The 27,626-nt window shown below is 54.8% G+C and overlaps 1 protein-coding gene across 1 annotated transcript; it reads right to left on the bottom strand.

Annotated features, from left to right (window-relative positions):
- Positions 1 to 213: 213 nt before the first annotated feature.
- On the bottom strand, positions 214 to 27,046 carry elp5 (elongator acetyltransferase complex subunit 5). The gene is made up of 8 exons (XM_072258480.1): positions 26,918 to 27,046; positions 19,884 to 19,944; positions 17,519 to 17,599; positions 16,891 to 17,123; positions 16,037 to 16,236; positions 3,365 to 3,454; positions 1,548 to 1,648; positions 214 to 594 (listed from the first exon to the last, which is right to left on the bottom strand). The coding sequence occupies exons 1-8, from the start codon at positions 27,042 to 27,044 to the stop codon at positions 489 to 491; spliced, it is 999 nt and encodes a 332-aa protein (XP_072114581.1). The 5' UTR covers positions 27,045 to 27,046; the 3' UTR covers positions 214 to 488.
- Between the last annotated feature and the right edge of the window lie 580 nt (positions 27,047 to 27,626).

The following is a 27,626-nucleotide window of genomic DNA, read 5'->3' as shown; positions in this document are numbered from 1 at the left end:
GGGTCACTCTGTGTCTGACCCCGGGAGTGTGTGATGGGACGGCGTGGAGGGAGGGTCACTCTGTGTCTGACCCCGGGAGTGTGTGATGGGACGGTTTGGAGGGAACTTCACTGTGTGTCTGACCCCGGGAGTGTGTGATGGGACGGTGTGGAGGGAGCTTCACTCTGTGTCTGACCCCGGGAGTATGTGCTGCTCAAAACAAGAAATCTGTAATAAAACGCAAATATTTTATTTAACACCAGAAGAGGCTGAAGGTCCCAAAGTTTGGAGCAGAGGGAGAAACGAGGATCCATGGAAGTGGTGGGCAGCTGCCATCAGAGATGTCAGTGGTCAGCAGTGGGTTCTCATTTGTTTCTCTGTCCTCGTTGTGGTTACCGGGGGCGATCCCAATAACGGGAAAGTCCCTGACAGAGGCACAATGACTCAACATCCTGACCACATCACTGAGGGTGAGGGGGAGTGCAGATAGTACAAGTCCAGTGGATTCCTCAGATGTCCAGGTCGTCATCAGGATCTTCCTCGTCAAAATCGTCGTTGGCGTCGGGCTGGTAGTGAATCTTTGCCTTGCTATCTCCTTGTAAGAGGGCAGCCTTCCTGCTCCGGCAGAGAGCGATTGGGAGAAGTGGGGGGGGGGGGGGGAGAGACACACACACAGAGGGACAGAGAGAGAGATGCAGAGGGACGGGGAGAGAGTGATGGATAGAGACAATGGGAGGGGAAGGGACATATAGAGATAGCGAGACACACACAGAGGGACAGAGAGTGATGGATAGTGACAGAGGGAGGGGAAGGGACAGATGGAGACAGAGAGACACACACAGAGGGACAGGGAGAGTGATGGATAGTGACAGAGGGAGGGGAAGGGACAGATGGAGACAGAGAGACACACACAGAGGGACAGGGAGAGTGATGGATAGTGACAGAGGGAGGGGAAGGGACAGATGGAGACAGAGAGACACACACAGAGGGACAGGGAGAGTGATGGATAGTGACAGAGGGAGGGGAAGGGACAGATGGAGACAGAGAGACACACACAGAGGGACAGGGAGTGAGATGTAGAGGGACAGGGAGAGTGATGGATAGTGACAGAGGGAGGGGAAGGGACAGATGGAGACAGAGAGACACACACAGAGGGACAGGGAGTGAGATGTAGAGGGACAGGGAGAGTGATGGATAGAGACAATGGGAGAGGGGGGAGGGGGGGTGAGAGAGACACACAAAGGAAGAGAGAGAAAGAGATGCAGAGGGACAGGGGGGAGAGTGATGGATAGTGACAGAGGGAGGGGAGAGAGACAGTCAGTCAGTCAGTTCTGGGCAATGCACACTTTCTGGGCTCATCCCCTCCCTCACCCCCTTGCCACCCCCACTGCCATCCATTCTCCCTCCCTCAAGTGACCACCAGTTCAGACAGAGCTGCATTGAGCGACAGGTTGGGAGGGAAGGGAAGGACCAGGGGTGGAGAAGGGGAGACCAGGTTTATTTTGATGGAGAGACACGACACCTAACTCCTTGAACTTTAACCTGCCCCTGCCTCCCCGGACACATACCTGGCAGGAGAGAGGTGGTAGGGCAGTGGGACAGATGACCTTGCTTGCTGCTCCTCTACTGTCAGCCGCAGGTTGAAGGTCAGGTCCGCGGTGGGGTCCACCTAACAGGGGCAGGGCAGAGAGAATCACAGAACAGGGACATGTGGGGTGTGGCAAGACGGTGTGGGACACAGATGGGAGGGGAGGCACCAAGAAGCTGTGGAATGGGGGGGGATGAGTGGGTAGGGGGCGGGTCACAGAGGAGGATGGGATGGGGGTCACAAGGGAGGACGGGGTGGGGGGGTCACAGAGGAGGATGGGATGGGGGTCACAAGGGAGGACGGGGTGGGGGGGGGTCACAGAGCAGGATGGGATGGGGGTCACAGGGGAGGACGGGGTGGGGGGGATGAGTGGGTAGGGGGCGGGTCACAGAGGAGGATGGGATGGGGGTCACAGGGGAGGACGGGGTGGGGGGGGGTCACAGGGGAGGACGGGGTGGGGGGGTCACAAAGGAGGACGGGGTGGGAGGGGTTACAGGGGAGGATGGGGCGGGAGGGGTCACACGGGAGGGCGGGGTGGGGGTTACAGAGGAGGATGGGGCGGGGGATGCGAAGCCAAACCAAGCTATCGGATGATTGATGCTAATGAGAGAGGTAAGAGAGACAATGGAGAAACATTTAAAATGCCAATAAGAGAGGAGAGAGGGATTAACGGAAAAGAAACACAATTCAGAATATTGACAGACCAGTTGCTTTGAACCTGAACTGTTTGAAGTTTGAAGTTTGATGGACAGGTGATACCCCAGCAGGGGGATAAAAAGAGCAGGTTCGCTAAGGCACAGCACACCACGAGACCACGAGATAACAAGACCCTGGAAAGAGCATTGTGCCCCCACAAGTGGTGGGAGTTTGGAGGTCCGGTTCGTGGGAACTGACCACAGGCTCACAGGGTGTAAAGGTACGATTGGCGGGAACCTGGTGTGTGTGTCCGCCCTTGCCTGGGTGCCCGGTTCACCCCGGAAGAATGGTCGTATCCGGAACGGAGGGGTCACAGTCGGTGACCACAGCAGGATAGAAGACATCAAAAAGGGTCTGCCCGAAAGCTAACTGTGGAGACATCAAAGGTCTGCCTGAACCAAATTGCATCCCGCCCCCTCTCTCTCTCTCCCTCTCCAACGGCACAACAGCGATTACTGCGAACTGTACTAAGCTGAACTGAACTCTGCATCACTTGAGACTGATCATTTTACCCCTAGACTGCGATAGAGCTTGATTGATTCCTATTACCCTAGTTCTGTGTACATGTGTGCATTATCATTGCTAACCTGTTACATTTATATCCTTACGACTAGAGCACTGTATTATTGGTTTCTTTAATAAAACTTTACTAGTTCTCAGTGATCCAGACTCCAACGAGTGTTCCATTTCTGCTGGTTTGGCAATCCAGTTACGGGGTACGTAACAGGGGTCACAGAGGGGAAGGGGGTGGGGGGGTCACAGAGAAGGACGGGTTGGGGGGGTCACAAAGGAGGATGGGGTGGGGGGTCACAGAGGAGAACGGGGTGGGGGGTCACAGAGGATAACGGGGTGAAGGGAGGATTGGAGAGTGAGGAAGACTGGTTGAAGGGAGGATTGGAAAGTGAGGAAGACTGGGTGAAGGGAGGATTGGAGAGTGAGGACGAGGGGAAAGGTGCCAGTGAGGAATTACAGGGACAGGGTGTTGCTGACTCTGAGGGTGTGAGGGGGAGACAGTACAGATGGGAGCTCGGACATTGGGGACACAGCACTCTCCCTGCCGGATTGGGTGGAGGGGTCGGGAGCCCACGGGAGCCCCGGTACCTTTACCGATGTCTCTGTTGGCGCCTCGTCCGGGAATGGGACCACCGCCGTCCTGAGTCTGAGACCGTCCTCCACAGTGAAACACTCCACCTGCGGCGGAGGGCAGGAAGGGGTTATCCTGCACTCGCTGCCTCCTTACCTCAACTAACCCACCTTCTAACTCAACTCCTCCAACACATCCACCTACCAACCTCATGCAGGACACCCTGAAGGTTAACCACCAGGTTGGATCGGCAGTAAGGAAAGCGAATGCTATGTTGGCACTCATTTCAAGAGGAATAGTGTATAAGAGTAAGGAGGTGTTGATGAGGCTCAGTGGGGCACTGGTGAGACCTCAGCTGGAATACTGTGTGCAGTTTTGGACCCCCTATCTTAGAAGGGATGTTTTGATGTTGGAGAGAGTTCAGAGGAGATTTACCAGGATGATTCCTGAATGCAGGGGCAAACACATGAGGAGCGTTTGTCAGCTCTTGGATTGTATTCATTAGAGTATGGAAGAATGAGAGGGGATCTCATAGAAACATTTACAATGTTGAAAGGGTTGGACAGAGTAGATGTGGAAAGGCTGTTTCCCTTGGTGGGTGAGTCCAGGACAAGAGGCCACAGTCTTAGAATTAGAGGGTACCCAGTTAAAACAGAGATGAGGAGAAATGTTTTTAGCCAGAGGGTCGTGGATTTAGGGAATTCGTTGCCACATACAGCTGTGGTGGCCCGATCATTGAGGGTGTTTAAGGAGGAGATTGACAGGTATCTAATTAGTCAGGGTATCAAGCAATATGGAGAAAAAGCCAGAAACTGGAACTAGATGGGAGAATAGTTTAGCTTAAGGTGGAGTAATGGAGCAGACTTGATGGGCTGAATGGACTACTTCTGCTGCTTTGTCTTGTGATCTTGTGAAACCCCAACCCACATCATCTCCCACTCCCTCTCAACACACCCATCACCCTCCCAATACACCCCTCACCCCCTTCCTCCCGACTAAACCCCTCACCCCTCCCACTATAACACTCACCCCTCCCTCCCCACTACGCCCCTCACCCCCTCCCTCCCTCTACAACCGTCATCACTTCCCTCACCTCCACACCTCATCCCCTCCCGCTATACCCTCTACCGCTCCCATTATAACCACGTCCTCCAATTCCCAGTAAACCCCTAACCTCTGCCAAGGGTTCGAGTGGCAGAGGGGGAGAGGGGAAGGGTTCGAGTGGGAGGAGAAGGAGAGGGGAAGGGTTCGAGTGGGAGGAGAGGGAGAGGGAAAGGGTTTGAGTGGGAGAGGGAAAGGGTTCGAGTGGGAGGAGGGAAAGGGGAAGGGTTCGAGTGGGAGGAGAGGGAGGGGGAAGGGTTCGAGTGGGAGGAGAGGGAGAGGGGAAGGGTTCGAGTGGGAGGAGAGGGAGAGGGGAAGGGTTCGAGTGGGAGAGGAGAAGGGTTCGAGTGGGAGGAGAGGGAGGGGGAAGGGTTCGAGTGGGAGGAGAGGGAGAGGGGAAGGGTTCGAGTGGGAGGAGAGGGAGAGGGGAAGGGTTCGAGTGGGAGAGGGGAAGGGTTCGAGTGGGAGGACAGGAAGGGTTCGAGTGGGAGGAGAGGGAGAGGGGAAGGGTTCGAGTGGGAGGAGAGGGAGGGGGAAGGGTTCGAGTGGGAGTAGAGGGAGAGGGGAAGGGTTCGAGTGGGAGGAGAGGGAGAGGGGAAGGGTTCGAGTGGGAGAGGGGAAGGGTTCGAGTGGGAGGAGAGGAAGAGGGGAAGGGTTTGAGTGGGAGAGGGGAAGGGTTCGAGTGGGAGAGGGGAAGGGTTTGAGTGGGAGTGAGGAAGGGTTCAAGTGGGAGGAGAGGGAGAGGGGAAGGGTTCCAGTGGGAGTGAGGAAGGGTTCGAGTGGGAGGAGAGGGAGAGGGGAAGGGTTCGAGTGGGAGTGAGGAAGGGTTCGAGTGGGAGGAGAGCGAGAGGGGAAGGGTTTGAGTGGGAGAGGGGAAGGGTTCGAGTGGGAGGAGGGAGAGGGGAAGGGTTCAAGTACGAGGAGGGAGAGGGGAAGGGCTCGAGTGGGAGTGAGGAAGGGTTCGAGTGGGAGGAGAGGGAGAGGGGAAGGGTTCAATTGGGAGAGAGGAATGGTTCGAGTGGGAGCAGAGGGAGAAGGGAAGGGTTTGAGTGGGAGGAGAGGGAGAGGGGAAGGGTTTGAGTGGGAGGAGAGGGAGAGGGGAAGGGTTCGAGTGGGAGGACAGGAAGGGTTCGAGTGGGAGGAGAGAGAGAGGGGAAGGGTTTGTGTGGGCGGTGGGGAAGGGTTGGAGTGGGAGGAGGGAGAGGGGAAGGTTTCGAGTGGGAGTGAGGAAGGGTCCGAGTGGAAGGAGGGAGAAGGGATGGGTTCGAGTGGGAGGAGGGAGAGGGGAAGGGTTCAAGTGGGAGGAGAGGGAGAGGGGAAGGGTTTGTGTGGGCGGTGGGGAAGGGTTCGAGTGGGAGGAGGGAAAGGGGAAGGGTTCGAGTGGGAGGAGAGGGAGGGGAAGGGTTCGAGTGGGAGGAGAGGGAGAGGGGAAGGGTTCGAGTGGGAGGAGAGGGAGAAGGGAAGAGTTTGAGTGGGAGGAGAGGGAGAGGGGTTGGGTTCGAGTGGGAGGAGAGGGAGAGGGGAAGGGTTCGAGTGGGAGGAGAGGGGAAGGGTTTGTGTGGGCGGTGGGGAAGGGTTCGAGTGGGAGGAGGGAGAGGGGAAAGGTTCGAGTGGGAGGAGAGGGAGGGGGAAGGGTTCGAGTGGGAGGAGAGGGAGAAGGGAAGGGTTCGAGTGGGAGGAGGGAGAGGGGAAGGGTTTGAGTGGGAGGAGAGGGAGAGAGGAAGGGTTCGAGTGGGAGGACAGGAAGGGTTCGAGTGGGAGGACAGGAAGGGTTCGAGTGGGAGAGGGGAAGGGTTCGAGTGGAAGGAGAGGGAGAGGGGAAGGGTTAGTGTGGGCGGTGAGAGAGGGGAAGGGTTCGAGTAGAAGGAGGGAGAGGGGATGGGTTTGAGTGGGAGGAGGGAGAAGGGAAGGGTTCGAGTGGGAGTGAGGAAGGGATTGAGTGGGAGGAGAGGGAGAGGAGAAGGGTTCGAGTGCGAGGAGAGGGAGAAGGGAAGGGTTTGAGTGGGAGGAGAGGGAGAGGGGTTGGGTTCGAGTGGGAGGAGAGGGAGAGGGGAAGGGTTCGAGTGGGAGGAGAGGGAGAGGGGAAGGGTTTGTGTGGGTGGAGAGGGAGAGGGGAAGGGTTCGAGTGGGAGGACAGGAAGGGTTCGAGTGGGAGGAGAGGGAGAGGGGAAGGGTTTGTGTGGGCGGTGGGGAAGGGTTGGAGTGGGAGGAGGGAGAGGGGAAGGTTTCGAGTGGGAGTGAGGAAGGGTCCGAGTGGAAGGAGGGAGAAGGGATGGGTTCGAGTGGGAGGAGGGAGAGGGGAAGGGTTCGAGTGGGAGGAGAGGGAGAGGGGAAGGGTTTGAGTGGGAGGAGAGGGAGAGGGGAAGGGTTCGAGTGGGAGGAGAGGGAGAAGGGAAGGGTTTGAGTGGGAGGAGAGGGAGAGGGGATGGGTTCAAGTGGGAGGAGAGGGAGAGGGGAAGGGTTCGAGTGGGAGGAGAGGGGAAGGGTTTGTGTGGGCGGTGGGGAAGGGTTCGAGTGGGAGAAGGGAGAGGGGAAAGGTTCGAGTGGGAGGAGAGGGAGAGAGGAAGGGTTCGAGTGGAGGGAGAGGGGAAGGGTTTGTATGGGCGGTGGGAGAGGGGAAGGGTTCGAGTGGGAGGAGGGAGAAGGGAAGGGTTCGAGTGGGAGTGAGGAAGGGTTTGAGTGGAAGGAGGGAGAGGGGATGGGTTTGAGTGGGAGGAGGGAGAGGGGAAGGGTTCGAGTGGGAGGAGGGAGAAGGGAAGGGTTCGAGTGGGAGTGAGGAAGGGAAGGGTTCGAGTGGGAGTGAGGAAGGGATCGAGTGGGAGGAGGGAGAGGGGATGGGTTCGAGTGGGAGGAGGGAGAGGGAAAGGGTTCGAGTGGGAGGAGGGAGAGGGGAAGGGTTCGAGTGGGAGGAGAGGGAGAGGGGAAGGGTTCGAGTGGGAGGAGAGGGAGAGGGGAAGGGTTCGAGTGGGAGGAGACGGAGAGGGGAAGGGTTTGTGTGGGCGGTGGGGAAGGGTTCGAGTGGGAGGAGGGAGAGGAGAAGGGTTCTAGTGGGAGTGGGGAAGGGTTCGAGTGGGAGGAGGGAGAGGGGATGGGTTCGAGTGGGAGGAGGGAGAGGGAAAGGGTTCGAGTGGGAGGAGGGAGAGGGGAAGGGTTCGAGTGGGAGGAGAGGGAGAGGGGAAGGGTTCGAGTGGGAGGAGAGGGAGAGGGGAAGGGTTCGAGTGGGAGGAGAGGGAGAGGGGAAGGGTTCGAGTGGGAGGAGAGGGGAAGGGTTTGTGTGGGCGGTGGGGAAGGGTTCGAGTGGGAGAAGGGAGTGGGGAAAGGTTCGAGTTGGAGGAGAGGGAGGGGGAAGGGTTCCAGTGGGAAAGGGGAAGTGTTCGAGTGGTAGGAGGGAGAAGGGAAGGGTTCGAGTGGGAGTGAGGAAGGGTTTGAGTGGAAGGAGGGAGAGGGGATGGGTTTGAGTGGGAGGAGGGAGAGGGGAAAGGTTCGAGTGGGAGGAGGGAGAAGGGAAGGGTTTGAGTGGGAGTGAGGAAGGGAAGGGTTCGAGTGGGAGTGAGGAAGGGATCGAGTGGGAGGAGGGAGTGAGGAAGGGATCGAGTGGGAGGAGACGGAGAGGGGAAGGGTTTGTGTGGGCGGTGGGGAAGGGTTCGAGTGGGAGGAGGGAGAGGGGAAGGGTTCTAGTGGGAGTGGGGAAGGGTTCGAGTGGGAGGAGGGAGAGGGGATGGGTTCGAGTGGGAGGAGGGAGAGGGAAAGGGTTCGAGTGGGAGGAGGGAGAGGGGAAGGGTTCGAGTGGGAGGAGAGGGAGAGGGGAAGGGTTCGAGTGGGAGGAGAGGGAGAGGGGAAGGGTTCGAGTGGGAGGAGAGGGAGAGGGGAAGGGTTCGAGTGGGAGGAGAGGGAGAGGGGAAGGGTTCGAGTGGGAGGAGAGGGAGAGGGAGAGGGAGAGGGGAAGGGTTCCAGTGGGAGAGGGGATAGGTTCGAGTGGGAGGAGAGGGAGAGGGGAAGGGTTCGAGTGGGAGGAGAGGGAGAGGGAGAGGGAGAGGGGAAGGGTTCCAGTGGGAGAGGGGATGGGTTCGAGTGGGAGGAGAGGGAGAGGGGAAGGGTTCGAGTGGGAGGAGAGGGAGAGGGGAAGGGTTTGTGTGGGTGGAGAGGGAGAGGGGAAGGGTTCGAGTGGGAGGACAGGAAGGGTTCGAGTGGGAGGAGAGGGAGGGGGAAGGGTTCGAGTGGGAGGAGAGGGAGAGGGGAAGGGTTCGAGTGGGAGGAGAGGGAGGGGGAAGGGTTCGAGTGGGAGTAGAGGGAGGGGGAAGGGTTCGAGTGGGAGGAGAGGGAGAGGGGAAGGGTTCGAGTGGGAGGAGAGGGAGGGGGAAGGGTTCGAGTGGGAGTAGAGGGAGAGGGGAAGGGTTCGAGTGGGAGGAGAGGGAGAGGGGAAGGGTTCGAGTGGGAGAGGGGAAGGGTTCGAGTGGGAGGAGAGGAAGAGGGGAAGGGTTTGAGTGGGAGAGGGGAAGGGTTCGAGTGGGAGAGGGGAAGGGTTTGAGTGGGAGTGAGGAAGGGTTCAAGTGGGAGGAGAGGGAGAGGGGAAGGGTTCCAGTGGGAGTGAGGAAGGGTTCGAGTGGGAGGAGAGGGAGAGGGGAAGGGTTCGAGTGGGAGAGGGGAAGGGTTTGAGTGGGAGTGAGGAAGGATTCGAGTTGGAGGAGAGGGAGAGGGGAAGGGTTCCAGTGGGAGTGAGGAAGGGTTCGAGTGGGAGGAGAGCGAGAGGGGAAGGGTTTGAGTGGGAGAGGGGAAGGGTTCGAGTGGGAGGAGGGAGAGGGGAAGGGTTCAAGTACGAGGAGGGAGAGGGGAAGGGCTCGAGTGGGAGTGAGGAAGGGTTCGAGTGGGAGGAGAGGGAGAGGGGAAGGGTTCAATTGGGAGAGAGGAATGGTTCGAGTGGGAGGAGAGGGAGAAGGGAAGGGTTTGAGTGGGAGGAGAGGGAGAGGGGAAGGGTTCGAGTGGGAGGAGAGGGAGGGGGAAGGGTTCGAGTGGGAGGAGAGGGAGAGGGGAAGGGTTCGAGTGGGAGGAGAGGGAGAGGGGAAGGGTTCGAGTGGGAGAGGGGAAGGGTTCGAGTGGGAGGAGAGGAAGAGGGGAAGGGTTTGAGTGGGAGAGGGGAAGGGTTCGAGTGGGAGAGGGGAAGGGTTTGAGTGGGAGTGAGGAAGGGTTCAAGTGGGAGGAGAGGGAGAGGGGAAGGGTTCCAGTGGGAGTGAGGAAGGGTTCGAGTGGGAGGAGAGGGAGAGGGGAAGGGTTCGAGTGGGAGTGAGGAAGGGTTCGAGTGGGAGGAGAGCGAGAGGGGAAGGGTTTAAGTGGGAGAGGGGAAGGGTTCGAGTGGGAGGAGGGAGAGGGGAAGGGTTCAAGTACGAGGAGGGAGAGGGGAAGGGCTCGAGTGGGAGTGAGGAAGGGTTCGAGTGGGAGGAGAGAGAGAGGGGAAGGGTTCAATTGGGAGAGAGGAATGGTTCGAGTGGGAGGAGAGGGAGAAGGGAAGGGTTTGAGTGGGAGGAGAGGGAGAGGGGAAGGGTTTGAGTGGGAGGAGAGGGAGAGGGGAAGGGTTCGAGTGGGAGGACAGGAAGGGTTCGAGTGGGAGGAGAGAGAGAGGGGAAGGGTTTGTGTGGGCGGTGGGGAAGGGTTGGAGTGGGAGGAGGGAGAGGGGAAGGTTTCGAGTGGGAGTGAGGAAGGGTCCGAGTGGAAGGAGGGAGAAGGGATGGGTTCGAGTGGGAGGAGGGAGAGGGGAAGGGTTCAAGTGGGAGGAGAGGGAGAGGGGAAGGGTTTGTGTGGGCGGTGGGGAAGGGTTCGAGTGGGAGGAGGGAAAGGGGAAGGGTTCGAGTGGGAGGAGAGGGAGAGGGGAAGGGTTCGAGTGGGAGGAGAGGGAGAGGGGAAGGGTTCGAGTGGGAGGAGAGGGAGAAGGGAAGGGTTTGAGTGGGAGGAGAGGGAGAGGGGATGGGTTCAAGTGGGAGGAGAGGGAGAGGGGAAGGGTTCGAGTGGGAGGAGAGGGGAAGGGTTTGTGTGGGCGGTGGGGAAGGGTTCGAGTGGGAGAAGGGAGAGGGGAAAGGTTCGAGTGGGAGGAGAGGGAGAGAGGAAGGGTTCGAGTGGAGGGAGAGGGGAAGGGTTTGTGTGGGCGGTGGGAGAGGGGAAGGGTTCGAGTGGGAGGAGGGAGAAGGGAAGGGTTCGAGTGGGAGTGAGGAAGGGTTTGAGTGGAAGGAGGGAGAGGGGATGGGTTTGAGTGGGAGGAGGGAGAGGGGAAGGGTTCGAGTGGGAGGAGGGAGAAGGGAAGGGTTCGAGTGGGAGTGAGGAAGGGAAGGGTTCGAGTGGGAGTGAGGAAGGGATCGAGTGGGAGGAGGGAGAGGGGATGGGTTCGAGTGGGAGGAGGGAGAGGGAAAGGGTTCGAGTGGGAGGAGGGAGAGGGAAAGGGTTCGAGTGGGAGGAGGGAGAGGGGAAGGGTTCGAGTGGGAGTAGAGGGAGAGGGGAAGGGTTCGAGTGGGAGGAGAGGGAGAGGGGAAGGGTTCGAGTGGGAGAGGGGAAGGGTTCGAGTGGGAGGAGAGGAAGAGGGGAAGGGTTTGAGTGGGAGAGGGGAAGGGTTCGAGTGGGAGAGGGGAAGGGTTTGAGTGGGAGTGAGGAAGGGTTCAAGTGGGAGGAGAGGGAGAGGGGAAGGGTTCCAGTGGGAGTGAGGAAGGGTTCGAGTGGGAGGAGAGGGAGAGGGGAAGGGTTCGAGTGGGAGTGAGGAAGGGTTCGAGTGGGAGGAGAGCGAGAGGGGAAGGGTTTAAGTGGGAGAGGGGAAGGGTTCGAGTGGGAGGAGGGAGAGGGGAAGGGTTCAAGTACGAGGAGGGAGAGGGGAAGGGCTCGAGTGGGAGTGAGGAAGGGTTCGAGTGGGAGGAGAGAGAGAGGGGAAGGGTTCAATTGGGAGAGAGGAATGGTTCGAGTGGGAGGAGAGGGAGAAGGGAAGGGTTTGAGTGGGAGGAGAGGGAGAGGGGAAGGGTTTGAGTGGGAGGAGAGGGAGAGGGGAAGGGTTCGAGTGGGAGGACAGGAAGGGTTCGAGTGGGAGGAGAGAGAGAGGGGAAGGGTTTGTGTGGGCGGTGGGGAAGGGTTGGAGTGGGAGGAGGGAGAGGGGAAGGTTTCGAGTGGGATCGAGGAAGGGTCCGAGTGGAAGGAGGGAGAAGGGATGGGTTCGAGTGGGAGGAGGGAGAGGGGAAGGGTTCAAGTGGGAGGAGAGGGAGAGGGGAAGGGTTTGTGTGGGCGGTGGGGAAGGGTTCGAGTGGGAGGAGGGAAAGGGGAAGGGTTCGAGTGGGAGGAGAGGGAGAGGGGAAGGGTTCGAGTGGGAGGAGAGGGAGAGGGGAAGGGTTCGAGTGGGAGGAGAGGGAGAAGGGAAGGGTTTGAGTGGGAGGAGAGGGAGAGGGGATGGGTTCAAGTGGGAGGAGAGGGAGAGGGGAAGGGTTCGAGTGGGAGGAGAGGGGAAGGGTTTGTGTGGGCGGTGGGGAAGGGTTCGAGTGGGAGAAGGGAGAGGGGAAAGGTTCGAGTGGGAGGAGAGGGAGAGAGGAAGGGTTCGAGTGGAGGGAGAGGGGAAGGGTTTGTGTGGGCGGTGGGAGAGGGGAAGGGTTCGAGTGGGAGGAGGGAGAAGGGAAGGGTTCGAGTGGGAGTGAGGAAGGGTTTGAGTGGAAGGAGGGAGAGGGGATGGGTTTGAGTGGGAGGAGGGAGAGGGGAAGGGTTCGAGTGGGAGGAGGGAGAAGGGAAGGGTTCGAGTGGGAGTGAGGAAGGGAAGGGTTCGAGTGGGAGTGAGGAAGGGATCGAGTGGGAGGAGGGAGAGGGGATGGGTTCGAGTGGGAGGAGGGAGAGGGAAAGGGTTCGAGTGGGAGGAGGGAGAGGGAAAGGGTTCGAGTGGGAGGAGGGAGAGGGGAAGGGTTCGAGTGGGAGGAGAGGGAGAGGGGAAGGGTTCGAGTGGGAGGAGAGGGAGAGGGGAAGGGTTCGAGTGGGAGGAGACGGAGAGGGGAAGGGTTTGTGTGGGCGGTGGGGAAGGGTTCGAGTGGGAGGAGGGAGAGGAGAAGGGTTCTAGTGGGAGTGGGGAAGGGTTCGAGTGGGAGGAGGGAGAGGGGATGGGTTCGAGTGGGAGGAGGGAGAGGGAAAGGGTTCGAGTGGGAGGAGGGAGAGGGGAAGGGTTCGAGTGGGAGGAGAGGGAGAGGGGAAGGGTTCGAGTGGGAGGAGAGGGAGAGGGGAAGGGTTCGAGTGGGAGGAGAGGGAGAGGGGAAGGGTTCGAGTGGGAGGAGAGGGGAAGGGTTTGTGTGGGCGGTGGGGAAGGGTTCGAGTGGGAGAAGGGAGTGGGGAAAGGTTCGAGTTGGAGGAGAGGGAGGGGGAAGGGTTCCAGTGGGAGAGGGGAAGTGTTCGAGTGGTAGGAGGGAGAAGGGAAGGGTTCGAGTGGGAGTGAGGAAGGGTTTGAGTGGAAGGAGGGAGAGGGGATGGGTTTGAGTGGGAGGAGGGAGAGGGGAAAGGTTCGAGTGGGAGGAGGGAGAAGGGAAGGGTTTGAGTGGGAGTGAGGAAGGGAAGGGTTCGAGTGGGAGTGAGGAAGGGATCGAGTGGGAGGAGGGAGTGAGGAAGGGATCGAGTGGGAGGAGACGGAGAGGGGAAGGGTTTGTGTGGGCGGTGGGGAAGGGTTCGAGTGGGAGGAGGGAGAGGGGAAGGGTTCTAGTGGGAGTGGGGAAGGGTTCGAGTGGGAGGAGGGAGAGGGGATGGGTTCGAGTGGGAGGAGGGAGAGGGAAAGGGTTCGAGTGGGAGGAGGGAGAGGGGAAGGGTTCGAGTGGGAGGAGAGGGAGAGGGGAAGGGTTCGAGTGGGAGGAGAGGGAGAGGGGAAGGGTTCGAGTGGGAGAGGGGAAGGGTTCGAGTGGGAGGAGAGGAAGAGGGGAAGGGTTTGAGTGGGAGAGGGGAAGGGTTCGAGTGGGAGAGGGGAAGGGTTTGAGTGGGAGTGAGGAAGGGTTCAAGTGGGAGGAGAGGGAGAGGGGAAGGGTTCCAGTGGGAGTGAGGAAGGGTTCGAGTGGGAGGAGAGGGAGAGGGGAAGGGTTCGAGTGGGAGAGGGGAAGGGTTTGAGTGGGAGTGAGGAAGGATTCGAGTTGGAGGAGAGGGAGAGGGGAAGGGTTCCAGTGGGAGTGAGGAAGGGTTCGAGTGGGAGGAGAGCGAGAGGGGAAGGGTTTGAGTGGGAGAGGGGAAGGGTTCGAGTGGGAGGAGGGAGAGGGGAAGGGTTCAAGTACGAGGAGGGAGAGGGGAAGGGCTCGAGTGGGAGTGAGGAAGGGTTCGAGTGGGAGGAGAGGGAGAGGGGAAGGGTTCAATTGGGAGAGAGGAATGGTTCGAGTGGGAGGAGAGGGAGAAGGGAAGGGTTTGAGTGGGAGGAGAGGGAGAGGGGAAGGGTTTGAGTGGGAGGAGAGGGAGAGGGGAAGGGTTTGAGTGGGAGGAGAGGGAGAGGGGAAGGGTTCGAGTGGGAGGAGAGAGAGAGGGGAAGGGTTTGTGTGGGCGGTGGGGAAGGGTTGGAGTGGGAGGAGGGAGAGGGGAAGGTTTCGAGTGGGAGTGAGGAAGGGTCCGAGTGGAAGGAGGGAGATGGGATGGGTTCGAGTGGGAGGAGGGAGAGGGGAAGGGTTCGAGTGGGAGGAGAGGGAGAGGGGAAGGGTTTGTGTGGGCGGTGGGGAAGGGTTCGAGTGGGAGGAGGGAGAGGGCAAGGGTTCGAGTGGGAGGAGAGGGAGGGGAAGGGTTCGAGTGGGAGGAGAGGGAGAGGGGAAGGGTTCGAGTGGGAGGAGAGGGAGAAGGGAAGAGTTTGAGTGGGAGGAGAGGGAGAGGGGTTGGGTTCGAGTGGGAGGAGAGGGAGAGGGGAAGGGTTCGAGTGGGAGGAGAGGGGAAGGGTTTGTGTGGGCGGTGGGGAAGGGTTCGAGTGGGAGGAGGGAGAGGGGAAAGGTTCGAGTGGGAGGAGAGGGAGGGGGAAGGGTTCGAGTGGGAGGAGAGGGAGAAGGGAAGGGTTCGAGTGGGAGGAGGGAGAGGGGAAGGGTTCGAGTGGGAGGAGAGGGAGAGAGGAAGGGTTCGAGTGGGAGGACAGGAAGGGTTCGAGTGGGAGGACAGGAAGGGTTCGAGTGGGAGAGGGGAAGGGTTCGAGTGGAAGGAGAGGGAGAGGGGAAGGGTTAGTGTGGGCGGTGAGAGAGGGGAAGGGTTCGAGTGGAAGGAGGGAGAGGGGATGGGTTTGAGTGGGAGGAGGGAGAGGGGAAGGGTTCGAGTGGGAGTGAGGAAGGGATTGAGTGGGAGGAGAGGGAGAGGGGAAGGGTTCGAGTGGGAGGAGAGGGAGAAGGGAAGGGTTTGAGTGGGAGGAGAGGGAGAGGGGTTGGGTTCGAGTGGGAGGAGAGGGAGAGGGGAAGGGTTCGAGTGGGAGGAGAGGGAGAGGGGAAGGGTTTGTGTGGGTGGAGAGGGAGAGGGGAAGGGTTCGAGTGGGCGGACAGGAAGGGTTCAAGTGGGAGGAGAGGGAGAGGGGAAGGGTTTGTGTGGGCGGTGGGGAAGGGTTGGAGTGGGAGGAGGGAGAGGGGAAGGTTTCGAGTGGGAGTGAGGAAGGGTTCGAGTGGGAGGAGAGGGGAAGGGTTTGTGTGGGCGGTGGGGAAGGGTTCGAGTGGGAGAAGGGAGTGGGGAAATGTTCGAGTGGGAGGAGAGGGAGGGGGAAGGGTTCCAGTGGGAGAGGGGAAGTGTTCGAGTGGGAGGAGGGAGAAGGGAAGGGTTCGAGTGGGAGTGAGGAAGGGTTTGAGTGGAAGGAGGGAGAGGGGATGGGTTTGAGTGGGAGGAGGGAGAGGGGAAGGGTTCGAGTGGGAGGAGGGAGAAGGGAAGGGTTTGAGTGGGAGTGAGGAAGGGAAGGGTTCGAGTGGGAGTGAGGAAGGGATCGAGTGGGAGGAGGGAGTGAGGAAGGGATCGAGTGGGAGGAGACGGAGAGGGGAAGGGTTTGTGTGGGCGGTGGGGAAGGGTTCGAGTGGGAGGAGGGAGAGGGGAAGGGTTCTAGTGGGAGTGGGGAAGGGTTCGAGTGGGAGGAGGGAGAGGGGATGGGTTCGAGTGGGAGGAGGGAGAGGGAAAGGGTTCGAGTGGGAGGAGGGAGAGGGGAAGGGTTCGAGTGGGAGGAGAGGGAGAGGGGAAGGGTTCGAGTGGGAGGAGAGGGAGAGGGGAAGGGTTCGAGTGGGAGGAGAGGGAGAGGGGAAGGGTTCGAGTGGGAGGAGAGGGAGAGGGAGAGGGAGAGGGGAAGGGTTCCAGTGGGAGAGGGGATGGGTTCGAGTGGGAGGAGAGGGAGAGGGGAAGGGTTCGAGTGGGAGGAGAGGGAGAGGGAGAGGGAGAGGGGAAGGGTTCCAGTGGGAGAGGGGATGGGTTCGAGTGGGAGGAGAGGGAGAGGGGAAGGGTTCGAGTGGGAGGAGAGGGAGGGGGAAGGGTTCGAGTGGGAGGAGAGGGAGAGGGGAAGGGTTCGAGTGGGAGGAGAGGGAGGGGGAAGGGTTCCAGTGGGAGAGGGGAAGTGTTCGAGTGGGCAGAGGGAGGGATGGAGGAAGGGTTCGAGTGGGAAGAGTGGGAGAGACACTAACCGTCCGGTGGACTTTGCCTGACTTGCTTCTGTGGGAGCAGGTCGCAATGGCGTGTGCTGTAAATTCCCGGCACAAACGGTGACCCTGGGCGATAGGGGTAAGTGATACCACGGCATTCGCCATCTGGGCCACGACGTCCAGTTCCTGGGGCTGGTGAAGGTCAGCGTGGAGCAGGCCCAGCACCCGCCCTATCCCCAGACCTGAGGAGAGAGCAGAGGGAGGCTCTGGGTCCCACTGAATCCCAAACAGATTGCCCTCCAGCACTCACAACTCTTCACCTGCTGTCCCTCCCCGACCATCCTCTCCTTCCAAAGTGGAACCGATTCTGAGCTTCATGGGCCTGACAAAGGGATCTGTGACCTCTCACAGGAATCTGTAACCTCTGACCTATGTCAATGAGATGACCTACAACCTGAGGGAGTGAGTCAGTGACCTTTGCCTGGAATCTATGACCTGTGACCTACATCAAGAGCTGGTCACTTATGACCTCTGACCTGTAACATAGACTGAGTATCACTAATCTTTGATCAGAATCAGTGACCTTTGACCAGCAATATGCAAAATTTCAGTTATCTTTGACAGAAAGCAATGACCTCTGACTTGAGTCAACACTTGGTGAACTCCATCAGGAATCAAGTGGCCTCTGATCTGTCTTAAGAGCCAGTGACCTGTGACCCCAGCAGGGGAACAGCTTTCCCTGCCTGTGATGTGAAATGCCTGATCTTTGACCTGGGGCAGGAGGCTCAACATGACCACAGCAGTGAAGGGTCTCTGACCAGTGACCTGGGTGTCATGATCCTGCATCCCAGATGATGACTTGATGACCTGTACCCCACCAATCGAGGCTCACTGACCTGCAGAGGCGGCTCTCCGCTGGAATGCGTGTAGGTCCCGGCAGAGGGTCGCGGCCCCTCTTGCCTGCAGGAGTTGGCTGAGGGAATCCAGCACAAGCATCCAGTGCTTTCCTGCCGATCCCAGGTCCATTTCCAGCCAGGACACCAGCTCTGGGCCGGTGAACCGCTCCAAGGGGAAGGCATCGCTCTGCTCCCAGTGCAGGGGGTCGCTGAAACCATCCTCAAATCTCAGCCTGAGCAGGGAGGGGCAAGAGTCAGACCGTTCCCAACCTCGCGTGAACCCCACCTATCCTGATTCCCAATCACAGCCGATTCCTCCCACACCCTTCACCAGGAGACAAGCACAGTGGCCAACTCCCACCGGACCTGCCCATCACCATCACCGTCCCAGGATCCACATATCACACTCCTGCCTTCACCCTCACCCCCTCCTCCGTCACTCTTCACCCCCTGCTCAATCCTCCCATCACCGACTGGCCTGACTCAAACCCTCCCCACTAGCAGAGCCTGAGCTGAAAAGTCGGCAGTTCCCCTCCCACAGACGCCGCTCGAACCAGAGTCCTGGTTTGTTGTTCCCCGGTATTGCCCTGATCCTCATGACCAGGCGATACGTTCCCCACCAACTCACCTCGCCTTCACGCTCTCATCCAGCCCCTCGCAGAACTCCAACATGGAGAGCTCGAGGGTGGCCACATGGACACACTCCTCCCTGCAAAGAGTGGCAAAACAACACACAATGTCACTGGCCTCTCAGCCTCATGCAGGCCCTTCCAGCTGATTGGGGACTTCGGACACCAGTCCTTGAGGGATCAGCAGTGGAAAGGGTGAGCAGCTTCAGCTTCTTGGGTGTCAGTATCTCTGAGGATCTGTCCTGGGCCCAACGTATCGATGCAGCCACAAAGAAGGCCAGACAGCAGCCATGTTTCATTAGGAGTTTGAGAAAATTTGGTACATCACCAAAGTCTCCAGCCAATCTCTACAGGTGTACCATGCAGAGTATTCTGACTGGCTGCATCAGCACAGGATCAGAAAAAGCTGCCTCAGCCAGCTCCATCATGGGCACCAGCTTCCCCAGCATTGAGGACATTTTCAAAAATCAGTAACCACAAGAAGGTGACATCAATTATTAAATACTTTCACCATCCAGGACGTACCCTAACACATGGGTTTGGAGTTAGCAACCCCATCCCGTAAAAACCCTGAGCTACCAAAATGCCAACAGAAGCTCCAAAGACCTTTTCCCTGGCAGAAGGATGTTCAAAGATGGGCAACACCCCGGGACAACTTGAAAGACTGTCCCAGGACAGAGGACCCTGGGCAGCTGCTGTCAGCAGCCTGTGCTGCAGAAGGTTCGGTGGGCTTTACAAAAAACAATGCATTCTCATTGAACACTGTCATTTGAATGGCACTGTTGTTTAACATGGGCAGCATTGTTTCACACTGGCACTGTTGTTTAACAGACATTTAATTGGCACTGGTATTGCTGTTTAACACAGGCATTTCACTGGCATCACCAACACTGACACTCACATATAACACCGACATTCATGGTTAAACACTGGCACGGGCGTTTAATGCTGGCACTTCACTGGCATTGCTGGTTAAGGACTTCACTGGCCCCATCTGTTACCACTGGTAACTCACTGGCACTAGCAGTTAACACTGGTATTTCTAGCCCCATTGACAAACTTTTCAGAAGCTCCAAATAAATTACTCTGCCCTTTCCCAATATCACAGTTAGGAAATCCTAATTAGGAAATCCTGCTTCTGCCAATTATTTTAATTTCAGCATCTCTACAATTACTTCCATACCAACCTTGTCATCCCCCCCCCCGACAGAAACACTCCAATTTAATCTTGCCTTAGCCTCTCCCACTTCCAATTACTCCAGCAGTTGCTTCACCTTTAACAACAGCTCTGACATCACCCTTGCAAATCGGCCTCAAAAGCTGAAACATTTCCCATGAAGTGCAAAGCTACAAGCTGCACCCAACTTGTCAATCAGGAACGGGTTTATCATCACAAACACCACCCAGCTCCAAATAGTAAACCCTGAGCCCACCCCACCCAGCACCAAATATCATCTCCTGTGCCATATCCCATCCAAGTAAGAAATGCAATAGATATTGAAAGAACTTTGCAAATTCAGTGATAACCTTCTCCTCTTTGCAGTCTTTTTTCAGTTTAGCCTGGAAGTCAGTTGTACATGGTCTGCTCTCCTTGTCTTCCTCTCCAGCCCTTTACCTTTCCTACCCACCTGGCTTCACCCCTCACCTTCAGCTATCCTCCTTCCTTTCCGGTCCTGACGAAGGGTCTCAGACCGAACTGTCAGCTGTTCACTCTTTTCCATTGATACTGCCTGACCCGTTGTGTTCCTCCAGCATTTTGTGTGTGTACATTTAATTTTGAAGTTGCCTCTGGATCTAGAACCAGACAGCACAGGCCCTTCAGCCCCCAATGTTGTGCTAACCCTTTAACTGACTTGAAGATCAATCTACCCTTCCTTCCCACATAGCTCTTCGTTTTCCTCTCATCTATGTGTCTGCCTATGAGTGACTTAAATATATCTCCCTGTACCACCTCCCCGGCAGTATGTTCTCCATACCCGGCACTCTGTGTGTAATAAACCTACCTCCAACATCCCCTCCATACTTTCATCTAGTTATACTCCCTATATAGCCATTTCCGCTCTGGGAAAAGTCTCTGGCTGTCTACTCGATCTATGCCATTTCTTCTCCACCTCTATCAAGTCACCTCTCATCCTTCTTTGCTTCAAAGAGAAAAACCCTAGCTTGCTTAACCATTCCTCATAGGACCAGCTCTTTAACCCCAGCAGCATCCTGATAAATCTCCTCTGCACCCTCTCACAGAATCTAGTTCAATGCCTCCAGGGGCAATGCAATGCCAACGTGTAACAGTTCTGCTCTGGGTTGTTTGGTGACCCCCCCACCCTCCCCCCAGACTCCAACACCGCCATCAGACCTGGAGCTTACCGCAGAGCTGCACTCTTCACCAGACTCTTCAGCAGGCTCCGGCCCTCGCATTCCAGGCTGTCTGCAGCAGGAGGTAAGGAGGCAAGCAATGACTAGCAGTCAGCCACCACCCCCCCAGTGTTACCAGCCACCCTGTGATCCCAATCAGACCCACCTTCCAGCTCACGTCAACCAGTCCAGAGTCAGGATCACTGACAGTTGTGGGGAAATTTGATGTTTTGCAGCAGCAGTCCAGTGCAAGGACATAAAAATATACTACAATTCACAATCAGAAACATATAAAATAAGTTAGAGCAAACAGTGAGGTGGTGTTCATGGGTTCAATATCCATTCAGAAGTCTGACGGCAGAGGGCAAGAAGCTGTTCCTGAATCACTGAGCGTGTGCCTTCAGGCTTCTGTACCTCCTTCCCGGTGGTTACACTGAGAAGAGGACACGCCCTGGGTACACAGAGAACATCTATACAAAACATTGCCATCCATCTCCCTAACAGAACAGGACGCTCTCAGTTCTGTTCTCCTGGAAGAGTGACACCACGGAACGAGAAGCAGCTTTATTATCAGGGAAAAATTTGTTTTATTATTTATTGGAACAGGCCCTTCTTTGAGCCACACCACCCAGCATTTAAAAATCACTCCAGGTTACAGTAGGAAATATACAAAACAAAAACAACAAGTCATGCACAAATAGCAAAGGTCCATGTGAATGTTTTCCCGTCTAATGTAAACTCCATCCCCAGTCAATCTCTTTCCAATATTCTTTCTTGATTTTGAATTCCTCATTTCAGTCTCCCCTCCCTCCAACGTTCCCTGTTCCCAGAGGAGAACACCAGTTTCCTGGACAGAGAGGATTGGAACTGGAATTGGTTTATTATTGTTACTGAGATATGGTGATATGCTTGCCTTGCACACTGTTTGTACGGATTGGTGGGTAGTGTAACATTTTACAGTGCCAGTTATTGTCATTGAAGCCCAGTTCCCGCCTGCCACCTCCAAGGCCTTTGTGTGCTCTCTCTGTGACCGCGTGCGTTTCCTCTGGGTGCTCCGTTCCCTCCCACAGTCCAAAGAGGCTGGTACAGGTGAGGTTCAGATTGACCGGTTTACTCTACACCGTTAGGATAGGACTGTGCAGTCACTCAAAAGCAGAGGTGGAGGAATAGGCTTCATGATCACCTCCTCTTGGTGTTGTCTCAACTCTGCTCACCAGACTGGAATAGTGAGGAGGTCCTGGAGAGTGAGTATAGAGAGCTTGGTAGGAAGTTGAAAAGCAGGACCTCAAGGGTGGTAATCTCAGGATTGCTACCTGTGCTAGGTGCCAGTGAGGGTAGGAATAGGATGCTCTGGAGGAGGAACAAGTGGCTGAGGAACTGGTGTAGGGGGCAGGGTTTCAGATTTCAGGATCATTGGGACCTCTTCTGGGGCAGGTGGGACCTGTACAAGAGAGACGGGTTACACTTGAACCACAGGGGGACCAATATCCTTTCAGGGAGGTTTGTTAGTGCCATTGGGGAGGCTTTAAACTAGACTTGCAGGGGGCTGGGAACCAGAATGCCAGAGCTGACAGTGTGGCTGGGGTGAAAATAAATGATGTTGAAGGTTTAAGCAAATCCACTGATAGAAAGGTTGTGAGTGGTGGTAAAAATCTTCTGAGGTGTATATATTTCAATGCTAGGAGTATTGCGGGGAAGGCGGATGAGTTGAGGGCGTGGATTGACACGTGGAATTATGATGTTGTAGCAATTAGTGAAACTTGGCTACAGGAGGGGCAGGACTGGCAGCTTAATATTCCAGGGTTCCGATGTTTCAGATGTGATCGAGGCAGAGGAATGAAACGTGGGGGTGTAGCATTGCTTGTTAGGGAAAATATTACAGCAGTGCTCAGGCAGGACAGATTAGAGGGCTTGTCTACTGAGTCCTTATGGGTGGAGCTGAGAAACAGGAAAGGTATGGCCACATTAGTGGGATTGTATTACAGACCACCCAATAGTCAACGAGACTTGGAAGAGCAAATCTGCAGAGAGGTAGCAGGCAACTGCAGGAAACATAAAGTTGTGGTGGTAGGGGATTTTAATTTTCCATACATTGATTGGGACTCCCATACTGTTAGGGGTCTAGATGGTTTAAAGTTTGTAAAATGTGTTCAGGAAAGTTTTCTATATCAATATATAGAGGGACCAACTAGAGGAGATGCAATATTGGATCTCCTGTTAGGTAACGAATTAGGGCAAGTGACGGAAGTCTGTGTAGGGGAGCACTTTGGTTCCAGTGATCATAACACCATTAGTTTCAATTTGATCATGGACAAGGGTAGATCTGGTCCTAGGGTTGAGGTTCTGAACTGGAAGAAGGCCAAATTTGAAGAAGTGAGAAAGGATCTAAAAAGCGTGGATTGGGACAGGTTGTTCTCTGGCAAGGATGTGATCGGTAGGTGGGAAGCCTTCAAAGGGGAAATTTTGAGAGTGCAGAGTTTGTATGTTCCTGTCAGGATTAAAGGCAAATTGAATAGGAATAAGGAACCTTGGTTCTCAAGGGATATTGGAACTCTGATAAAGAAGAAGAGGGAGTTGTATGAAATGTATAGGAAACAGGGGGTAAATCAGGTGCTTGAGGAGTATAAGAAGTGCAAGACAATACTTAAGAAAGAAATCAGGAGGGCTAAAAGAAGACATGAGGTTGCCTTGGCAGTCAAAGTGAAGGATAATCCAAAGAGCTTTTACAAGTATATTAAGAGCAAAAGGATTGTAAGGGATAAAATTGGTCCTCTTGAAGATCAGAGTGGTCGGCTTTGTGCGGAACCAAAGGAAATGGGGGAGATCTTAAATAGGTTTTTTGCGTCTGTATTTACTAAGGAAGCTGGCATGAAATCTATGGAATTGAGGGAATCAAGTAGTGAGACCATGGAAACTGTACAAATTGAAAAGGAGGAGGTGCTTGCTGTCTTGAGGAAGATTAAAGTGGATGAATCCCTGGGACCTGACAGAGTGTTCCCTCGGACCTTGAAGGAGACTAGTGTTGAAATTGCGGGGGCCCTGGCAGAAATAATTAAAATGTCGCTGTCTACGGGTGAAGTGCCGGAGGATTGGAGAGTGGCTCATGTTGTTCCGTTGTTTAAAAAAGGATCAAAAAGTAATCCGGGAATTTATAGGCCGGTGAGTTTAACGTCAGTAGTAGGTAAATTATTGGAGGGAGTACTAAGAGACAGAATCTACAAGCATTTGGATAGACAGGGGCTTATTAGGGAGAGTCAACATGGCTTTGTGCGTGGTAGGTCATGTTTGACCAATCTATTAGAGTTTTTCGAGGAGGTTACCAGGAAAGTGGATGAAGGGAAGGCAGTGGATATTGTCTACATGGACTTCAGTAAGGCCTTTGACAAGGTCCAGCATGGGAGGTTAGTTAGGAAAATTCAGTCGCTAGGTATACATGGAGAGGTGGTAAATTGGATTAGACATTGGCTCAATGGAAGAAGCCAAAGAGTGGAATTGCTTCTCCGAGTGGAGGCCTGTGACTAGTGGTGTGCCACAGGGATCAGTGCTGGGTCCATTGTTATTTGTCATCTATATCAATGATCTGGATGATAATGTGGTAAATTGGATCAGCAAGTTTGCTGATGATACAAAGAATGGAGGTGTAGTAGACAGTGAGGAAGGTTTTCAGAGCCTGCAGAGGGACTTGGACCAGCTGGAAAAATGGGCTGAAAAATGGCAGATGGAGTTTAATACTGACAAGTGTGAGGTATTGCACGTTGGAAGGACAAACCAACGTAGAACATACAGGGTTAATGGTAAGGCACTGAGGAGTGCAGTGGAACAGAGGGATCTGGGAATACAGATACAAAATTCCCTAAAAGTGTCGTCACAGGTTGATAGGGTAATAAAGAGAGCTTTTGGTACATTGGCCTTTATTAATCGAAGTATTGAGTATAAGAGCTGGAATGTTATGATGAGGTTGTATAAGGCATTGGTGAGGCTGAATCTGGAGTATTGTGTTCAGTTTTGGTCACCAAATTACAGGAAGGATATAAATAACGTTGAAAGAGTGCAGAGAGGGTTTACAAGGATGTTGCTGGGACTTGAGAAACTCAGTTACAGAGAAAGGTTGAATAGGTTAGGACTTTATTCCCTGGAGCATAGAAGAATGAGGGGAGATTTGATAGAGGTATATAAAATTATGATGGGTATAGATAGAGTGAATGCAAGCAGGCTTTTTCCACTGAGGCAAGGGGAGAAAAAAACCAGAGGACATGGGTTAAGGGTGAGGGGCGAAAAGTTTAAAGGAAACATTAGGGGGGGCTTCTTCACACAGAGAGTGGTGGGAATATGGAATGAGCTGCCAGATGAGGTGGTAAATGCGGGTTCTTTTGTAACATTTAAGAATAAATTGGACAGATGCATGGATGGGAGGTGTATGGAGGGATATGGTCCGTGTGCAGGTCAGTGGGACTAGGCAGAAAATGGTTTGGCACAGCCAAGAAGGGCCAAAAGGCCTGTTTCTGTGCTGTAGTTTCTATGGTTTCTATCTTGCAATTGAGTGTCGTTCATTTTATCTGCCGTGGGAGACTTCTGCGATCATTTTGGTAGCGGTATACATTCCACCTCAGGCCAATGTCAAACAGAGCAGTGGGATCAACATGCACGAAACAGTACACACTGACGCCTTCACCATCATTTTGGGGGATTTTCACTAGGTCGGCCTGATAAAAGAAATCACTAAATATTTATTTTCAACAAATCACTTGCAATACCAGAGGAAACAACACACATGACCATTGCTTCACCACCATAAAGAATGCCTACCGTGCTACGTCAGGATACTGTTCATCGACTATAGCTCAGCATTTAATGCCATCATTCCTACAATCCTGATTGGTAAGCTATGGAACCTGGGCCTCTGTACCTCCCTCTGCAATTGGATCCTCAACTTCCTAACGGAAGACCACATTCGGGTAGGTGATAATATCTCCTCTTCGCTGATGTTCAATGTTGGCGCACCTCAGGGGTGTGTGCTTAGCCCACTGCTCTACTCTCTATACCCACGACTGTGTGGCTAGGCATAGCTCAAATACCATTTATAAATTTGCTGATGATACAATCATTGTTGGTAGAATCTCAGGTGGTGACGAGGGGGTGTACAGGAGTGAGATGTGCCAACTAGTGGAATGGTGCCACAGCAACAACCTGGCACTGAACATCAGTAAAATGAAAGAGCTGATTGTGGACTTCAGGAAGGGTAAGAAGAAGGAACACATACCAATCCTCATAGAGAGATCAGAAGTGGAGAGAGGTAACAGCTTCAAGTTCCTGGGTGTATCAAGATCTCAGGTCCTAGTCTAGACCAAAATATCGATGCAGCTATAAAGGCAGTGGCTCTATTTCATTAGGAGTTTGAGGACATTTGGTTTGTCACCAAAAATACTCAAACTTCTACAGATGTACCGTGGAGAGCATTCTGACAGGTTGCATCACTCTCTGGTATGGGGGTGTGGGCAGGGGGGGGGGGGGCTACTGCAGAGGACCAAAAGCTAGAGAAAGCTGTAAAGTTAATCAGTTCCATCATAGGTACTAGCCAATGTAGTACCCAAGACATCGTCAAGGAGTGATGTCTCAGAAAGGCAGCATCCTCTAGCACCCAGGGCATGCCCTTTTCTCACTGTCACCAGCAGGAACGAGGTACAGAAGACTGAAGGCACACACTCAGTGATTCAGGAACAGCTTCTCCTCTCTGCCATCTGATTCCCAAATAGCCATTGAACTCATGAACACTACCTCATTTTAAAAAAAAAATATGATTTGTTTTTGCATTATTTTTAATGTAACTATTTAATATACATATGTACTTACTGTAATTCATTTTCTTTTTTCTATATTAACATGCATTGCATTGAACTGCTGCTGCTAAGTTAACAAAATTCGTGACACATGCCGATGATAATAAACCTGATTTTGTAAGTTGTGGGCATGCTATGTTGGTGCCAGAAGTGTGGTGATTCTTGCGGGCTGTCCCCAGCACATCCTCGGACTGTGTTGGTCATTGACACAAACAATGCATTTCACCGTTTTCATGTATGTGTGACAGGTAATCTTTAGTCTTTTATTACACAGTACAAGGTAAAACAATAACAATGCAGAATAACGTGTAACAGCTACAGAGAAAGTGCAGTACCTGTAAACAATAAAATGCAAGATCATAACAAGGTAGATTGTGAGACCAAAAGTTCATCATATTGTATAAGGAGTTTAAGAGTCTGATAACGGTGGGATATAAGCAATCCTTGGGCCTGGTGGTATGTGCTTTCTGCCCAGTGGGAGAGGGGTGAAGGGAAAGCATAGAATCGAGAGGGTGGAGATAAAAAGGGATACGGGCAGGGCAGACTAAGGTCACTCCCACCCCAGTCACTCAGCCGAAAATGTTTGGGGAAATTCACATTGTTTTACACCCGTCCACTGAAGTGCACAAGAGAATGGGTCTGACGCGTAACATCTACAAAGTCCCTCTGACCCATCGATACTCATGACCCAGACCATGGCATCTGTGACCACTGACCCCATTCCTGTGACCCAGAATCTGTAACCCGAGGTATTTATGACACGTGACACCCTACCCCGCTCCTGTATCTGTAACCCCCGCGATCCCTGGTGTCTGTCACCATCCACCACCTCCACGTACCCAGTACCTGTTATCTCTGACACCCGACCCCAGCGTCCCTGTAACGACCCACAACCCTCGTGACCTGGGAGCTGTGACCCGTGACCCCTGACCCCAGGTATCCATGATCTCCGATGTCTCTGACACCAGTGCCTGTAACAACCCACAACCCTCATGACCTGGGAGCTGTGACCCGTGACCCCTGACCCCAGGTATCCATGATCTCCGATGTCTCTGACACCAGTGCCTGTAACAACCCACAACCCTCATGACCTGGGAGATGTGACCCCTAACCCCGACACCTATGACCCGCGTAACTCCGACGCCTACTAACCCCAATTCCAGCACCTGTCAACCCTTGACCGCGGTGTACGACCGCTAGCCCCAATACCTGTCAGTACCACCAGTCCCTCCGGCCCGGAGCCGCCGCTTAGACCCGCCAACATCACACCCGCCACCGGCCGGGCGCCCGGCTGATGGCGCGGAACTATTGCGTCATCAGATCCGGGGTCCTCCATTGCTTAGGGGCAGCCCGCGCCGCGCCTAACAATTCGCAGTTGCCCCGGGCAACGCTCTCCTCCTCTTTTCACTTTTAATGACGCTTAACAGCCCAATTTAAATGTGCATTATCGCCACCAACTGGACTAAACTCTACTGTAGAGACCTGGAGAAAACCCGCACTACTTCTCTTTCAAAAGAAAGCTAAATTACCCAAAAACCCTATAGATTGTAAGTAATGAAAGACAATACTGTGAATTAAAGTCGCTCCCAGTACTTACCAAAGTTTTTAAAATTAAAACTATCAACCTCAAAGATTGTAATGAAGCCTACATTTGATTTGCTTCACACTGTAATTCTATATGTTCAACTGTTTCATAATGATGACAAAATCTACACACCCCAGAACAATGTTTTCCAACAAGAAATAAGGAATAAATAAGCACAGCAGGCCCAATTCGAAGTCAAGAGTGTGCTGGAGGCATCCTGGGAGAGAGGGGGTTGAGCAGTGACTGAGGAGAATGGTGGGCATCGGCCAAACAGTAAACCTTGGCTGATCTAACCTTCCAGAAAGTGAGGGTGTATTGGTAAACCGTAATCCC

This window comes from Mobula birostris, chromosome 5, assembly GCF_030028105.1.
Source record: "Mobula birostris isolate sMobBir1 chromosome 5, sMobBir1.hap1, whole genome shotgun sequence".
Lineage (NCBI taxonomy): Eukaryota > Metazoa > Chordata > Chondrichthyes > Myliobatiformes > Myliobatidae > Mobula > Mobula birostris.
The sequence above is the reverse complement of the archived record's forward strand: the minus strand, read 5'-3'. Positions and strand labels throughout refer to the sequence as shown.

Coding starts and splice junctions, on each gene's coding strand:
- elp5 (XM_072258480.1), bottom strand. CDS start 27,044: ATGGAGGACCCCGGATCTGATGACGCAATAGTTCCGCGCCATCAGCCG. Junction 17,124..17,518: donor GATGAGAGCGTGAAGGCGAG/GTGAGTTGGTGG, acceptor CTCCCTGCTCAG/GCTGAGATTTGAGGATGGTT. Junction 1,649..3,364: donor CAACAGAGACATCGGTAAAG/GTACCGGGGCTC, acceptor TGCCCCTGTTAG/GTGGACCCCACCGCGGACCT.